The sequence below is a fragment of the Falco naumanni genome, chromosome 12, assembly GCF_017639655.2.
Source record: "Falco naumanni isolate bFalNau1 chromosome 12, bFalNau1.pat, whole genome shotgun sequence".
NCBI lineage: Eukaryota > Metazoa > Chordata > Aves > Falconiformes > Falconidae > Falco > Falco naumanni.
The window spans coordinates 25,960,544-25,978,635 of NC_054065.1; the positions used below are offsets into that span (position 1 = coordinate 25,960,544).

General features: G+C 42.9%; 1 protein-coding gene across 8 annotated transcripts in view; it reads left to right on the forward strand.

The window, feature by feature from the left end:
* Window positions 1-3,947: 3,947 nt before the first annotated feature.
* The window catches only part of MARK1 (microtubule affinity regulating kinase 1), a 62,482-nt gene continuing 48,337 nt past the window's right edge, over window positions 3,948-18,092 (forward strand). For 4 of the 8 annotated variants that reach the window (XM_040611901.1, XM_040611902.1, XM_040611903.1 and 1 more), the window contains exon 1: window positions 3,959-4,385. In XM_040611901.1, coding sequence (XP_040467835.1) covers window positions 4,335-4,385 — 51 coding nt within the window. In that variant the 5' untranslated portion in view covers window positions 3,959-4,334. Of the gene's footprint in view, window positions 4,386-18,092 lie in introns of all 8 variants that reach the window. The other 4 variants (XM_040611900.1, XM_040611904.1, XM_040611906.1 and 1 more) reach the window with 2 other exon arrangements.

The window sequence follows — 18,092 nt, forward strand, 5'->3', positions numbered from 1 at the left end:
ATGAAGTTCTTACATGGACACTCTTATGGAAGTTTCTCACAATGGCATCAAAACTATAAAAATCTGCAGCTACCCAGGAAATGTGAAGACCTAAACTTAACTACATTTAGGGATAAATTTCAGTACAATTGACCTTGAGACAAGTTCTGGCCTGTTAAACATATTTAAACTTTTTTTTGAATATACATGACAAGAGTATTCGTAAGAGGCATGTCCCTATTAAAATGGAAAAAACCCAACAACCTCCTTTGTTTGGAGGCTTAAAGTATTTCCCCCAAATGATATGTTATTTAACTTTTCACCAAGATTTTACTTTCTAACGATACTTACGGCAGTATCAGAATCTTGACTATAACTAATAATATATTTACAAAGACTACATATATTCAGAGTACATATCATTTTGTCCTGCGTCCCTCATGAAAGCAAATAATCCAAGGAGCCCTGTATCTGTAGTCTGTAATGACCTCGGGAGTCCTTAATGCTATTGCAGTCTTATTATGTGCATGCAGCTGGAGGTATATTACTCTCAAATATTTGCCAGGTCTTTCATTTCATTTTCTGCAACACATGTCCTGGTGCAATGAAAGGCAATAGAGACCAAGATTTTGCTCTGTTTTATTCACATCTCATGGTCACCTGTTCCTGCATTATTTCTGAGCCTCTCACACTTTTGCCGTTGAGGTTTAAATTTTAAAATTGTGGGAAAATATTTTGTTCAAGTCAGTGTCTGAAATCACTACTACAGTTGTGGACGGGATTCAGTTACTCTTAAGATGGTGGAACATCCACCCTCCCAGTGCTGGAGTCTGAGCCAGTCACTAAATGAACTACAGATCATCTGAGGTGGGTCCGGAGGGAGTGCTGGAGCTGGGAAACCAGCCTTGTGCTGAGCCTGAGGGCTCGGGGTTTCTGCGCTTGCCTGGCTGCACTGCTCCCACCCAGCACATCCTTGCAACCAAGAAGAAAAGTGGCCTAAGCACCAGCCAGCTGGCTTCGTGGAGAAGGAGGCATATGGGCTTGTCTTCCACAAGGCACAAAGCAACGAGTCCGTTCTGCCTGTGTGCTGGGGAGCTGCAGCTGACTCACTGCTGGAGCTCCCCTCGGGAGGGACAAGTGCCTACAAAGCTGACTGACACCGTAGTTTCCTCACTAAACGAAGTTGTTTAATCATAAATAAACATGTCATTTCTGGCAAAAATGCAGAGAATGAGCACATTTCAGAATAATAATGGTGTAAGAGCTTAAGTCTTGTGCTCTGCATCCTTTCCCTTTGCCTGAAAAAACAAAGCAACTGGGTATTCACCCAGGCATGAGCACAGGCCTGTGCAGGTTTCTCAGAGATCAGGGTAAAAGATCACAACCACTACCCAGGGCTTTCTACTGACAGCAGCCGGTCCTTTTCATTTCTGATGTGAGGAGTCAAGATGTGAGGAGTCAAGGTTTCCTCCAGCCCCTCAAAACGTGGATCCCAAACAAAACACTCCTGCCGGCTCCTGCCTTCCCAAAATGACAGCCTTCCCCTTGCTGCCTGCTGTTTGCACCCTTCTGCAGCTGCAGGGGCTGCACTGCCGCCACCATCCGAGCCCTGCTTTGTGCTCTGTGACTCACGCTGGGCACCAAGCAGGACTTTGTGACACTTGAAGCAGCAATAACTTTCTGTATATTTTAGTGTAGGTCTCAGAGGGTTTGGAGCATCCTTCTTGCAGGCCATTTTTGTGCTCAGCCCATTGCCCATCTCCTGTTTTGTCTCTTTGGAGAGCGGCTGGGGGACGATGGGACAATCTCTGTGGCCACTCTCTCTGCCATGCAGCTCCTCAGTCATCATCCCTGCATTTTCTTAGTCGAGGGAGACAAGAGGCCTGTAGTAATAGCCAAACAAAATTAAACTGAGCTATTAAATGAATGAGTGACCTTATTAGTCTGAAAGATGATAACAGTAACAACCATGACCAAAACAACTGCAAAGCAGATCTTCAGATAACAAGAATTATTACATTATTATGTTTTTAATTTCTGATGAGCCAGCATTTTCCTACACATTACTGACCAAAACATATTCAAATTCTAGGGCAGGAAGTGTTTCTAAGCTTTCTCTTAGTCATTGGTGCCATGAAACACATTTAGAAGACATATGAGTTTATACTCCTTTCTCCTCCAACCACTAGCACATACACAAATCCTTACCACGACGGGCTTGCATCAGTGGGAGTTTTGACCAAGTAAGGGTTGCAGAGTCAGGCCCCACGCAGAGCCCCAGACACAGCCTTGTTCTTATTTGGGATAAAAGTGAATGCACTTTGATGAGCTAAGCAACCAAACTGGGTTAATATCCAGTTTGTCAACAAACTTGTTTTGGCATGCTAGCTAGACCATGGCTGTTTACCCTGAGTAAACCAATTCTTGGATTATTTTGTTCCCAGAAGAATGAAGAACCCTGACATTCCCTCGCAGTCGGTAGTGCCAGCTGTGTGAGAAGAGAACTAGGAGCTCACAGAGGCCCTTGCAAGGATTTGGGAGGCTTTGAGCTGAGGACTAGGTGGGAACCTCTACCTTTCCAGACAGGCAAATCATGCATGCTCAGAGCAACATGGTGCTGAATGTGCAAAGAGCGATTCCAGTCACACTGCTCATACAATGCGGGGATGTTCTCTGCATCAGCTACAGGGAAAGAGCTGCTTTCCCAAACATCTGGAAAACTCCACCATCAGTTGACCAGTGCTGAGGAGCTGGGGACACCTCTTGTATCACACCAGCACTAACACAGCCAGAACTAAATATACTCTATTTAGTGTGTTCACCTACAAATATAAGCACACATATGGAGATATATACATAATCTATAAATAAAAGTAATAAATAAGAGTGCATGCCCTTTCACAAGCACACAAAGGCTTCCTGGAGACAAGACATACAACCCACCAAGTGCCTTCCAAAGTGTTTTTCGTAAGGAAGGTCTTTCAGAACAAGGACTGCATTCACAGCATTTCTGAAGATGTTCACAGCCCCAGCTACAAAAATCTGTCAAGGTATCGCAGTGGAAATCCAGGCACATTGCTTGTCTTCTGGTTTTGGTGCAGGGTTTTTTTTGTTAGTTTGTTGGGGTTTTTTTTTACAGATTATTGAAGGGTTCGACTGGTTTTATAGCAAACACTGCTGCCATATAAACACTAGTAACTTCTCAAAGACAAAAATATGTGTATGGTTCTAATTTTAAGCACATGAGGTCATCGGTTTAAGTGTTCGAGGACTGTGTGCCGGTCAGGCATGAGCAGATGGACATGTCTCACAGTCTTGTTGATCTGCTCCCAGCTTTGAGCGGGTAAGGGAGGCTGGTGCGGGCGTGCAGATAAACCACGCCGTGTACGCTGGGCTCCGTGCACCCTGGGTTTCACCACCCTCCACCAGGTCTGAGGCCAGCGGCCTCCGCGCTGTGACGGAGGCAGGCCGGGCTGCCCCACCGCCCCTTCCAAGGCCGAGTCCCTGTGGTAACCCACTCGCCAAGATGGAGCAGGCCCCCACACGGGCCCCGTCCCGCGTCCCTCATGCTGTGGGCTCCCCGGGCGACTGACTGACTGACCGCCCGAGCCCCGCCGGCCTCCGCCCGGGCCCACCATCTCGGCAGCCTGAGGGGTGCGGCCGGCCTCGCCGGCGGGCCCTGAGGCAGGGACAGCGGGCCGCCCGCCCCCCCTCACGAAGCCGCACACCTGCCCCGGCCCGCTTCACCGCGGGCCCGGGCCCAGCGCGCCCTCCCGGCCGGCTCCCGCCCTCGCCGGGCCCGGCGCGGCGCCACCCGTCACGGGTGCCGCGGCGGGAGGGACGGCGGCACCGGCGGAGCCCGCCCGCCCGCGTTTGCCGCGCCCGCCCGCACCGCCCGGCGCTTCCTGCGGCGCGGGGCGGCGGAGCCTGGCCGGCGGGGCCGGGCCCGGCGCGGCTGGGCGGGGAGGGGGAGGAGGAGGGGGAGGAGGGGAGAGACGGGGAAGGGAGCGCGGGGCAGCGGCGGCAGGAGGAGGAGTCGGTGCCGCCGGATGCTGCGAGGAGGCGCCGCGGCCCCCCTGCGCTGCCGGCCGCTCACCTGAGCGGGCAGGAGGGAGGAGGAGCCGGCGGCCGAGCTGCGCGGAGCCCGGCGGCGGCGAGGCGGGCGGAGGGGCGGCCGGGCGGGCGAGGCCATGGCGCCGGGCGCCTAGCGGGGCCGGCAGCGCGGCAGGAGGCCCGCGTCCCGCCGTGTGCGCCCGGCTGCCGGCGGGGGCGGCCGGCGGCCTCCGCCGCGGCCTAAACAGAGCGGGCGGCCTTCCCCTCAGCGCGCCGGGCGCGGCGCCGCCGCGGCCCACAAGATGTCCACTCGGACGCCGCTGCCCACCGTCAACGAGCGGGACACGGAGAACGTGAGTGCCGCGCCGGGCCTCCCCCCGCCGCGCCCCGTCCCCCGCCCGCCGCCCCCCCCCGCGGCCGCCTCTCCCCGGCACCTGGCGGCGGCCCGGCCTGCCCTGCCGCCCGGGCCAGGTACCCGAGGGGTGGGCGGGCCGCGGCCGTCCCCAGCGCCGGGCCGTCCCCGCCGCCTGCCCGCGCCTCAGGCTCCTCCGTGCGGCGCTGCCGGGGCGGGTCCGGCGCGCTGGGCTCCACGTCGCCCCAGCCCGCCCGCGGCCCGGGCCTCCCGCGGGGTCGGCGGCCGGGCAGCCCCTTCCCCGCGTTGCTGGGCGGGCCGGGCCGGGCTGCCCTTATATGTACTTGGCTGGAGCCGGCGGCTGCGGGCGCGCACGGGCGCTTGGCGTCGGGCCCCCGCGGGGAGAGGCCTCCGGCCCCCGCGGGCTGCGGGCCGGGCCGCCCAGCCCCCGCGCTGGCACCCCGGTGCCGGGGTCGGGGCACCCACCCCTGGGCTCTCTAACTGCCTGGCACTCGACCCCGGCTCGCCGCCTGGGAGTCAGCCGTACTTGGCTCTTTGTTTGCACCTCGAAGGTGGTCCCCGGCGTTGCTGTTTTCCTCTGGTTTTGCTTTGTGTTGCGACTGAGCGGGGCTGTCGTCGTGTGCCCTTGGTGCCTCCCGAGTTGATTGTTTGTATCTTCCTTTGTGCTGTTTAAACATCTTTCTGCTCTTCCTCTGCTCCACCCGGACTTGACGGAGTAGGAGCATGGTGGTGTTCTCCGTTGTGGTGGTCTTCCCACAGAAAATAACCAGTCTTGGTGTACCTGAGAAATCTTAAGATCCTGGCCCGTATCTGGTCCTATCTGTCAGTGGTGATTATTTAAAGAGAGGGTAGTATAGGAGGTGTGAAATTTTTGTTTTAGGTGAGGGGACCAGTATTAAGAGGTATGTTTGGAATGTGTGCTAGGTATCGTTGGTTGCCTTTGGGAAACTGGCAGAATGCACAGGAGGGGAAAAAAGTCATACGAGATTTGGTGCGTGCAGGCGCACTCAGCTTCCACTTGGGTGGAAACTGATCAGTAAGAAACCCGGTGGGTTGAAATAGGTTGAAGAAGATGTATGTTTGCATTGCATCAATCTGAAGAGGTTCTGGTCAACAGTAGGAGCTCATAATGTTTGTTACTGTACAAGCCAAAGCAGCAGTGCCTGATGAATAGGTTACTGAATTATATGAAAAGTGGATATGAGAAGAGAATTTGGAAGACAAAGGTAACAAGTGAGATAATATAGTTAAAGAAGTGAAACACTACCTTGGTGTCTTCATTGTAATGAGCTTTTAGTATCAGTCACTCAGTGGAAGTTTAATTGACAGCAATATCAGCCTGGGCACAAGTTAAAGCAAGTAGATGCATTTGGTCTGTCCTTACCCTTCGTGGAGTGATGAGTCCTGTATTACTGTCAGAATGAAAACAAGTCCTTGAGATGAAAAAGAAAGTTTAGATGTAATTAAATGACAAAGGCCAGGTTTGAGTGATACATGTTACTCCTGAGTGTCCATTCAAGCATGTATAGGAATGTAGATGAGAGATAGATGACAGGAAGGGAAATATTTATGCACATATCCAGTAATATAGTACATAAGACTCGCAAAGTACATTTACATAAGGCAAAAGGAAATATTCTCAAACATCACTAACTTCTGTAGAATGAAAACTTCAGATACAGTGTTAGTAGTTCATTTAGCAAATGTTATGCTACCTTTGAATGCTCTATTTTGATACCTAGAAATAAGTAAGGATTCTTTTATTTTTATTATTTCAGAGAGTGTGTTGGGTATCTAAAAAAACAGGTTTGTACAGGATATCAAAATACTCTAAATTGTACATTTGCTTCTGAAAATCTTGGTATTAGTCTGTAACCGAATACTAATGAATATAATCCTCCAGTCAGATGAACAGTAAAGAGCTGTGCAGTAGTAAGTTCCCAAATGTGCACAAAGTAATTGTAGTGCTGCTATTAGTATGGCATCTGCTGGGTTTTGGAACAGAGATCTGGAGGTTGGTTCTGCCTGTCAGGGAGCCTCGGGAAGCCCCTCTTTGCTACCTGAGGTCTTCCTTACATCAGACCTTCTGCTAAAGTGGCAAAATGTGGGTGGAGGAGGTGGTCCGTTGTAGCATTCGTTGATTTAAAATGGACTCTGTCAGGGTGAGGTGAGACTCTTAATTTACTTTTAATGTGCTTCCTCCTGCTAATAAACACTAATGGACTGGCAAGTGTTTATGCTGATGGGTCTTGATGCGCAGAGTGTAGCTAGTAAGCTCTGGGTAACTGGGGTGGTAAGAACTTGGAAATAAAGGGAGGAGTTATTGGAAGGAGTGAGGAGAGCAGAGTAAGTATGAGTGGTTTTGGCCTGGTAAGTAAATCTATCTTCATAGTGCGTATTTGCAGTTCCTGAGTACGTATATTAGCAAAGCTCTCCCAAGTTCTACAGCTAATGGTGATCTTCAGGAGATCGCTCTTTTCTTCCATCTCATACGCGTGGCCATCTCAGCAATGTTGCTCCATTGTGTGACTCTCAAGGGACAGACTGTAGCTCTGTATCCCGGAGAGAGCTGATTGATGGTTCTGAGTACAAACCTACGTACGCGTCCAGCTGTGCTTTGCACGTGGCATGAGGTCGCTGCATGAAATCATGGCGAACTAGCCTACCACCCCCCCTCCCCGTCTCTTGGCAGCTGCTTTCAGTGCTCTTTATAATAGAAAATAAAAAAAATGTCAGTGTGTGCTTTTCTCAGTGAGTATGCAAGCATATGTTCTGTCATTTGGAAAAAAAAAATTGCAATAATTGCATATATCACCTATTATAAGAATATACGTTCCTTGAGGAATTACAGGAGTTCCTGGTGGGATGGGTGAAAAACATGCTTATTTCCATAATTCTTTGTACCTTTTATCCCACAGGACCCTTTGAAAATAGTCTAGGAGGCGTAAGATCATGCAACAGATTACTTGATAAGTCTTATCAGAAAGCTGGATGAAAGGTACAGGGACTTTTTGCCGACAATGGACAAACAACAGGTGGAGGGAAATGGCAGTTGTGAAACAGTATGTGTATAACTGATAGGTCTGCATTACAGAAATTCACACCCTTCTTTTTCTTTTCCTTTTTACTATTCTTTACATCTCCCAGTGCTATATTTAACTTTTCTAGCATATGTCCATAAATATTTTTCATTGAAAATGTTATTTCTCTTTCATGAAAGTTATGTTTGAGGAAACGAAATAGACTATGATTGTCAATCATTTATTCCTGTTGAATGGTTTATTAGGAAACTTGGGGAAATTAATGGGTGAAGGCAGTATGGTAAAGATTATTTTCATGCTTGTTACTGGATTTATTTTTTTCAAGTGAGGGGTGAGAGTAATATTAAAAATAATAATTTTCCTGTGTTTTGATTTTGTACATGTAACTATTTACAGTTTCCTCTTGATACATTGTAAGTAGGCTGCGGTAGGTATTGTTTCAGTGCATTCAAACATTTGCAGTTGGGGTGAGTTTAGGTAAACTGAGCTTCCCATTTCTTCTGAGGCTGGAGAAGGAGAGGGACACAAATCAAAAGCTTTGAGCTAGAGTAGCTCTTCTGTTTTCATTGAGTTGGTATTAATTGACGAAAGAGAGGCTTTTATGTTTTTCCCTTCATACTGTGTTGTATCATGTCATTAAATTGGGGCATGTTTTTTTCTGAATTAAGGGAAAAGAAATAAGCTGGTAATACATTCTCTGTATAAGGAAAGACTAGAGATTCAACAGTCAGCTACATACAACTTTAGTAAAATTAATAAAAATGAGAATGTTGTAGTTAGCTTTTTGTGACATAAGGACCTCTTAGTCTGGCGTAAGAATACTATTTTTTTTCCCTACAGTGAGTGTAGTTTAATCTTTTGAAGGTATTACTATTATTTGTGAAGGTATTACTCTTTATTTGTGTTGTGATGTCACCCATTAGCTAAGTTTTAAGGTATTATTTTGCTTTGTACTTTTCAGACACATAAAAGTCTGTTAATTCCGTTGCAGAGATCTTGCATGTTTACAGCGGAAGAAAGACCAAACGAGGCAGGAGTGCTGGCTGGTAACACTGGCCAGGGCTGAGGAGGAATGTGGGGATTGTGGTTGGTCTTACCTAGCCAGTGCCGTATGAGAGTGATTAAGAGATGTCATGGCAAAGGGAGTTTTAAGGAAGGATAGTACAGTGACCGATGATCATGTGATTTGCTTAATTATCATACAAATAATTATAATTTTGACACACGCACACCCATTTGCAAGCTAGTGAGGGAAGGGCGATGGCTGGGATGCCAGCTAAAGTAGGTGTGGTTAAAGATGACTTTCTGATAGGGGAGGCTACTGGACAGCTGCGTTTTAAAGGGGAAAAAAATTGAACAGGGCAAGAGATGAGAGGATGGAATGGAGTGGTCAGGTCGGTGTAATAATTAAACTATGTTTAATTTCTTTCTCTCTTTTTCTTTTTTTTCTTTTTCTTCCTTCTGGATTTGCTTTTGCACAATAAGAACACATGGTTTTGATTTGGGCAGAGGGGGCGTGGGAGAAAGTATCTGACAAGAATTCTTTCGTTCAGTGCCTTAAGCAGAAGAATGGCCTAGTTTCCAAGCCTTATGGGTTCAAGAGTACAGCTGTATCTTTCTTACCCACAGGAGATGGGCCTTAGAAAAGTAGAGAATGCCTGGGTTTTTTCGTTGTAAGATTATTTTCTTTGATCATTAATACACCATTAGGTGTATGTTTGTTTGAATGGTATGAACTGGGTATGTTCTTCTAATCTTTATTTTGAAGGTTTGTGTTTTCTCTGTGCAGACTTTTTGGGTTGGTTTGGTTCAGGTCTTGAGCAAGCTCCGATGTTGTGGGGAAAAACGCATTTAGCTAGAGTATTGTGCGCAGAGAGAGCAAGGTTCATTTTGTTATGAAGTATGTTATCCATTTTGAAGTTAATCTTCTGTGTGAATCATAGAGAGTCACGGAACAGGTGGCACAGATGTTTAGTTTTGTTTTCCTTCTGTAAAGAGAAATATTTCAGAACAAACAAGTGAAAATGTAGCTTCACATTTCAGTGTTCTTTCTAGGCGTCATAAAAGACTATAGTGTTGAAGTTCAGAAAGAGTTAATGCAGTTTGATTGTAGTACTTTTTAAATTTCATACTTCATGGGGTTTTTGAGGTTCATAGGTAAACATAGATTGTGGTTTGTGTTCTGAAAACTACTTACACGGTCAGTGGAGTTAAACGCTGAACTAGAACAAGGAGATTATGTTCCATGGAGCCTTGCTGCTGTTGGTGGGGTCTCTACTATCATTTTTTCGATGATGTGGATTTACTGTTTATATTAATATAGCTTTTAAAATTTTCTAAGTCTGCACTTAAAATGTTTTAAACATCAGTAAAGGCAGGATTCCCCCCCCCCCCGGCCATGGCTCCCTATTATATTTTGAAATTAATGTTTCTGCTATAAATGTGGTAAGTTTCTATCATCACAATTGCGGTTGTTTAGCAGAGGGAACTCCTGCTAACTTCTAATTGATACCAATAGTTTAAACACAGAAAAAGTAGTTATTTAAGTGCAGATAGTGATTTCTGTTAAATTATGTTGTTGATCAATTATTTGTATTTGCAGTTGCAGAGGTTTTTTTCTTGTTCTCAGAATTCAGTATAGACCTAGCCTTTAATATCTTACTGATGTTTGAGAGAGAACTTCAGACACTATTGTCCAGATTCATTGATAAACTATCCTTTAAAAAGGAGAGATTATTTTACTACTAATGTGGAGCTAGGAATCTGATGCAACTAAAGCCCTAAGACGTTTCTTACAAATCGACCTACTAACAACTTCAGAGTTTGAGCAAACTTTTCAGATTTTGTGATATCAGAGAGAAAGCATTTTATTGCTTCTGTTTAGAGATTATCTTTTAGTAGTGTCAACCTCTCTCTCTCTCATATGTGTTTATGCTCTGTTTTGCCCTCCAGGTTAAATATACTACTTGTAAACTGTTGCAGACAGTGACATGTTTCAAACTTAGCTTATTTGTGTTGTGGTCGTGAAATGATCTATTAAGTTGTTGTTGCTGTTGGAAATGTAATGCTTGCTTTTTGTGGTGTTCTTTGGGTTTGGGATTTTTTTGACTTTCTGGAATTTCAGAATCACAAAAAAAGATCTTTTTTTTCACAGTATTTTCTGGGTCTTCATTCTTGAATGTTTACTTACCTCTAGGTAGTGGTAAATTAAGAAGAAATGTTCTCCACAGCTGAATGTTTCTGAAAACAGCTATGAAAACAGGAAAGTTCTATTGAAACATTCACATTGTTCAGTGTAATGGATATAATGCAACTCAATCATCTGAGTTTTAATAAGCTCTTTCTCAACATCAACTACCAAGCCTGTTTAATTGTTAACATTTTTCTCCTTTTTTCACATTGAAAATTAACATTTTTTGTGTGCTCTCTCTGCTCAGTGCTAAATTAAACTTTAAATGGGCCAATTGTATCTCATTTAAGAAAGAAAATTTCTCCTTTTTTGTTTTTCTGTGAATAATTTAGTAAAATAGTAGAATCAAAGGATTGGTGAGATCTCGAGGTCCATTTAAGACTTCATAGCTGTATGCGGTGATACAGTTTAGTCTTGGTGAGCATCTTAGGAAATCTAAGGTTAAAAATTCCAAGGGGATAAGATGGTCCTTGTTAAGGCAAGTTTCCCTGTGCTTGTTTCAGCTTTTTTTTCCCCCCCTCTTCTCTCTAAGTACTGACCAAACACACTATAGCTATCAATGTAAAATAGTTTGAGGCAGAAGCACTGAAAGGCACACTCTGTGCTTAACATAATCCTGCTGCTTTTTGAACTGATGGCAATTGGAAAAGTTTGGTTGTTTGTTTTTGGGGATTTTTTGGTTGGTTTTGGGTTTTTTTCAGATGAGCATTTTTCCAGGGATTTCTTTATGTATGCTTTCAAAGAAAACACCAACTTATGCTGAAAGACATATGTTTGTAGTCACAGTAACTGTGTCTGCACAGTTAAATTCAGCTGGGCTACAATTAACCTTTAAAGCAATGAACTGGACGTGCTCATGGAGCAGTGCCATGGCTTAGGCTGTAATGATTGATCAATAGTGTGTATTTATGTAAAACCCAAAAGCACAGGTTTTCTGTGCATCTCTGTAGAATAGAAGATCATTACATTATTCTGAAATCCTCCATCTTAACAGGACAGCTGATTGACAGTCACTTTACATCACTTGAATCATTGTGGAAAGCAGGCACTCTTCTGCTGGAATGAATGAATGCATTGTCTGTGTGTTTTCAAGTTCTGGTATTCTGCAGTTTGTTGTATACGGATCCCAGGAAAAAGGAATTTTCCTTATCTTGCTGTTCCTATGCTTATGAGACACCTTACTACACTTGTTTGGTTAGCATTAACGTGGCTTACTATCAAGATGACTTTTGTAAAGACTCCTGCTGAGCTGTTCAAGATTTAAGTGCTCAATACCAATGACTCTTGGTCCTTTTGTGTGCAAACTATTTCAAGTTTGCAATGTTTCAGAAAAATGCAAGACGTGTTATAGAAACCTGTAATCATAGTACAGTAATAAAACATGGTTTGAAAGGGAAAAAAACGCGTTCTTTTTCTTTGCACTTGCATTCTTCAAAAGACTGGTGGCAATATGTCAGAAAGAGGACTCTTGGTTACAGTTTTTAGCTGTACAGGCTTTAGCCATTTTCATTGTTTAAATTTCTAATCTGTATACCAAATCTAAAGAAGCACTTGCAAAAAAAGGTGCAGTAAAACATTCTTTAAATTGTTCAGTCATTTTGAATGCCCAGTAGATATAATACCTTGATATGTGTTCATAGTTCAAATGATTTCTCAGATAAAGGTTGATAAACATAGTTAAGTTAACCTGAGGAGAGAATGAAACATGTTCATGATTTCACATCAAGTGTCTGCCTTGTCCACCATGACCCTAATGGTGTGTTGGCAGTAAGTACAGTAATAATCCTGGTTTACATTTAAACATGTGGCCTGTAGAATTCACAAAAGTAGAAAAACATAGAAAAGCAGAGGATGATATCCAAACTTATTGTATATTTTAATTGATTCAACATAGGGAGCTTTGTCCGGTTGTGTTGCTACATAGTTGTGATATGAATAGGTTGAATAATAGGACAGAACTTTATTTCACCTCTGATGAAAGCACTTGTGTAGTACATTGATGTTCACAAAACTGAACATACAGAGTTACTGGATAGCCCATGGCAATCTTTTGCAAGAACAGGTAATGATAATATTACTGGTGACAAAGTCTAATTGTTTTTGTATTATAAAGTAATAGCAGTGCATGATAACTTTTAAAATCTCAAGCAGAGACAAAATTAGGCAAGGTTGTTAGAGAGAAGTGGTACCTTTCATTAGGCAGATGTGGTTGGAGGAAATAGATTAGATTTTGATAGATTAGGCTTTAGCAGGGCTTGCTGTAAAGTCTCCTGCCCAAGGCTAACCTCATGGTAAAACCTGTAGTGCCTCTGCTCCACTGTGCTTCTGTAGGAGGACCCACGCCTTACTCATGATGCAGTAAAACATGCACCTTCTTGTAAGTGGAGGCACAGCCTTAGTCACTGTGATAGAGAGCTATTTTCAGCTCTCTTGGAAGCTTTCCTCCCAGCTTCCGCCTTTCCCTACTGTTAGTTCTTATCTTTTCCATCTTAACCCAATACTTGGGAAGAAAGTTAAAGAAAAATAAAGTAAAATATCTTTCACTCGTCTCCAGGCACCCCCCTTTTTCAGAGGGGAAAAAGGCCATTGATTTGTAATCTTAATGCTAAAGGTTATCACATAGACCATTTTTCTTACTTAGTCCTTCAAATATTTGACCAATTTCATTTTAAACCTGGTGATAGTCTATAACCTGCCTCCACACCAGCTTTATCCTTATATACGTAACAATATTCATCTTTCTGAGATTCCATTTACCCATTGTGAAGTTGCTGGCCATTTAATGTCTGTAATTTCCTGGCCTATCACGTTCTTGCCCCTCTCCCCCTTATTTTCCCCCACATTTTGCTTACTAACATGCTTTTGTGCTTGTGCTTGCATACTTGTTGCCAGCTTCCTTATGCTTCTCACTCTTTCTGGGACCTTTTCCAGTTTTGCTCATTTAATGACATAAGCAAAACCAATACAAAGCTTTACTAAAGCTATGTAGTTGTAGCTTCTGTTTATCCTTCAAATAATACCCTTGTGTATGAATCCCAATGAACATTTTAGTATGGGAATAATCTGAACTGTAAAGCTAAAGAAAGTGAAGAAATGCTTTGCTGTGGGTGGGTTGAGTGGAGCTGTTTCTGTTTTGGAGGCTCTTCTTGAAATTATTAGCAAAAAGGATTGTTACAACTTTAAATAGTCATGTTAGATTATGTTTTCCTCACTCTACCTTTCCTTCCCTCCCCCCGGTAAAGTTACTGTGCTTTCTTCTCTCAGATAACAGCAGAGAGTAACCAGAGCTTTATAATGTTTATTTAGAAAGGACATACAATTTTATAACGTTCTTTGTAGAGAGAGATTGTCTTAATAAACTCAGTAGATCCACAAGGAATTTAACGTGCAAGAATTGCAGAGTTAGGGAAGTGAGGTGTAGGGCGTACTGCAGTACGTGTAGCAACAGCGTAAATTACTTGTGCTTAAACAGTAAATATCTGAAATTCCTCCTGAGAGTGCGTGCTTGGCTTCAGTTGTATAGAAGTATCTTTCTAATTCTTAGATGTTTCTGTCATTACTTTAAAAAAGCAGAGGCATAGCTCAAAAATTTAGAGAATCATGTGTGTTAAGAAGAGTCCGATTTTTGCCATAGAAATTACCTTAGCCTGTTAAATGCTACCTTGAGCTCTTGCAAAGGATATGGTTGTTCTCCACAAATGGATTACGTGTGTAATGTATTTACTCGTATCTCTATTCCAGATAATATCATCGATTGAAGGTAATAGAATTCCTTAAAGCATTTGGGGTTTTATTTAGTAATTCTTCTTTTTCCCCAACAGTAATCAGATTTTCTTCCCCTTGCAATTATTACAATAAGGACTGTCTACTGGTCCTTAAAAAATATCAGGAAAATGTCATTACTTGGTGAAGGACTAAAATAGCATTTTCTCTGTAAGATCAGACTTCAGAAGGAGTAAAAATTGTAATCATTCAACACAAGGAGATATAACTAGAAAATATTAATAATACTGTCTCTGAGTAGTCTTTGCCAGGTGTACCTATGAATAATAGTTTTTCAAATTTTCTTTTCTTAATTTGATATTAAATGAACAAGGCTGGCTGATTTTAGAGTTCTTCCAGTGATGGACGTAAGATGCATAGGAACAAAGAACATTTATGAAAGCACTTCACAATGAAACTCTTGCTCCATCTGCTGCATAGTGCAGAGAAATCTTATCTACAGAAAGTTGGTATGAGCAATGAGGGTCGATCTAATATAGATACTGGAATTAGTCAGTGGAAGACATAATTATTAGAGAATGTATGCCTACAGCAGTGTTTGTAGACAGGCTAAGGGAAATCTAATCCTTCAACCTGTGCAAAGCAAAGTAGGCTGATAAAATAAAAACTGCCTTTAAAGGTCTTAAGAAAATTATTCTTGCTTATCCAGTGATTGCAGAAGTATAGTGCTTATATAAAAGTAAAATTGGGGGGCTTATAAATACTACAAGATAAAATATTGATGATGATTATTAATATTATTATTGCTGCTGCTATTTGTGAGTGTGTGTGACCTTTTGTAAAACTTTGTATTTCAGTACTGTGTACAAGGCTCTTCACCATTACTCATTAAACGTCTTTCTTAGTGGCATGTAATATATTGTTTTGATAGAATTATTTTCAAAGTGAGTGGTGTCAGGCGTTCTGGAGTAGCATAGAAGAGAGAAACTGGATTCCTGTATCCATCTCTGTTGTTTTCATTCCCTTCACATAACAATTGTTAATTTGAAGCTGAATTAAATGTAGCAGTTGACTGTTACACTAAAGTTACTATGATAAAGTGAAATATTAATGGTGCATGAGCCATTTTCCTAATATTGTCTTAATTGAAAAGATTTCTAAGACTAGCTCAGTGGGTGACAAACAGGAAAAAAAGAAAGCAAACTGGGAGGCTGTTGAAGTTAAGTTTACCTCCAGATAATTCTTGAGAAAGAGGAGAAAGCTGTGCCTGACTTCATGTTGGCTGTCGGGTGGTAGGAAAACAGTAGAAAATTAATTTATTCTTTGTTAGCTGCTTGGTGAAATGAGAAGGATATTTAATGCGATAGCTCTCATCCCCTGGGATCAGAAGGGTTCTAGTTAGTTTGGTAAATTAAGGAAAAATATTACAGACGGAGTTTCCAGTGAGCCTGTGATAATTCAGGGATCATAACATGGCACAAGGGGATATGTGATCGTCTCTCTTACAGTGCTGTGGATTTCCTCATCTCTTACGAGGCAGAGAGCAATCTTAGGACTGAGAGGGGCCCTTGGCAGGCTGATGGTGGAAGAAAGAACATAACATTGCTGCCTGACCCATCCTGAGACTTGGAATAATTCAGTGATGTCCATTTGAAGTCTGCATAAGGATGACTTTCTTTTAAGGTTTTGAGGATGGATTCTCAGTTGCTGGTACAGAGATTGATAGTCCCTGTCACCTGCTGACATTGTCCTTGGGTTCCTGTGACTTCTCTGCTTTCCTGCCTTTTCTTTAAGGCTGAATCAAATTAATTCCTATTTTAATATGAGAGAGCATTGGATTAGGTAAGTCACCTCAATTTGGGATTTGCAGACCGTAAGACTTGTTGCTTTAGTATTACCCAAACTGTTTTGATGTCTGGCTCAGGCCAGAACCAAATTACCACTGCTAATGGTGGGCTGGAGGCCACCATTGCTGCTACTGGTTATTTAAATCAAATTAATTTAAATGGAATTTAAACTGAAAGAGGGTAGACTTAGATTAGATTTGAGGAAGAAATTCTTTACTGTGAGGGTGGTGAGGCACTGGAACAGGTACCCAGAGAAGCTGTGGGTGCCCCATCCCTGCAGGGGTCAAGGCCAGTTTGAATGAGTCTTGCAACAACCTGGTCTAGTGGAAGGTGTCCCTGGCCACGGCAGGGGGGTTGGGACTAGGTGGTCTTTAAGGGCCCTTCCAACCCAAACCGTTCCATGATTCTCTTTGCTGTACCTCACAGTGTAGGTAAAGAAGTCTGGAAATGCCTGACTTTGACAGCTTGCAGGCTGGGGTACTGTCTAAAGACCATAGCTGGGGATCTGGGATTCCTCACCCACTGATTGTCAAGGACTCAAGAGAGAAAGTCATACTTTTTGGTTTTATTACTTTTTTTACTTTCTGTTGGATTGGCTGCTTGTTTTAATGACTATATATTTTGAATACATGTTAGTTTTTGTTCAACCCTTTAATCATGAATTCTTTTGCTTGTATTCTTAAGCTTTATCTATATACACGTACATTATTTCTTCCATATTTTCTGACCTTTTTATTTTAATGGGCTGGGGAAATCCAGCATCTATTGTTTTTAGGATTTTCTTTGTATCCTGTGACGTTTTTTCTTTCAATTCCTTTGCTGATTTACATAACATAGAGTATTTCATTTGTTCATTCTTTTTTTTTGTGCTTGGCATTTACATCTCGGCTATACTCACACATGATTTCTGTTTATGGTTTGAATTCAGTACATTGACAGATATCTGCAGTATATGTGTGATTGTCAGTGTTAATTATCTACTGTATTACCGTGTTTGCCGGTGTAAAACATACAAAGAAATATATTCTTTTTTTCTAACTATGTTATATACTTCGCAAAATCTTTGAGGCATGTTGCTGCTGTTTGCTTTTTCTTTTCCTTTTTTTCAATTTAGCTTCCCAGTTGCATATATTTCTGAAGTGCTAAATCATGGTAGTCTGTGATCATAAATAATTGAAGCTCAAAGGTTAAAATAGGTGGTTGAATAGGGCTCTGAGGAGACTGTAGTCTGAGCTCTCTGTAGAGCACACTCTTTGATCATAAGATATGAGCAGGTCCAAGGGGCATACAGTGTTTGGACAGCTTAAAGTTAAGCATAAATCTGTGCAAGGCTGGGAATGTATTTGCTGAGTTGAAATGTGGTGTAGCATTATCCACATAAAGGTAAATAGTTACTACAGCCCAACTAAGGACATTTTATTTGTTCTGTTAATTAACACTTATATCAAAAACGGGGCAGAGAGCACTCGGCAGAAGACTGTCTTCATCTTGCTTTGTTTTTTTTCCTTTGAGTTCACCATGTCCCATTACACCAGCTTGCTTGGATACATCTTCATAATCTTGCTCTGTGTGTAAAACATGGGTTATACTTTCAGAAGACCAAGTTTAGTGAGGTCCTTATAACTTACTTCACCTGTGGCTCCTGCTGTCAGGTCAGACTCTGCTAGACTGTTCTTGGTAGACAAAACCATTGTAACTAAATGCTGCTTGAGTGCAGGCTCATCGGTAGAAGTGTCCTACACCATCTTAAGGTGTTTCTTCCTCTTACGAAGGTGGCTGGTTTTGTGTGCCAAAATATGTGTTACTACTCAGAGGCAACCTTTGTATCTATGCTTAAGAAAAAAAAAAAATAATGTCTGCAGAATGCTGAGTCTGATTGTATCCTG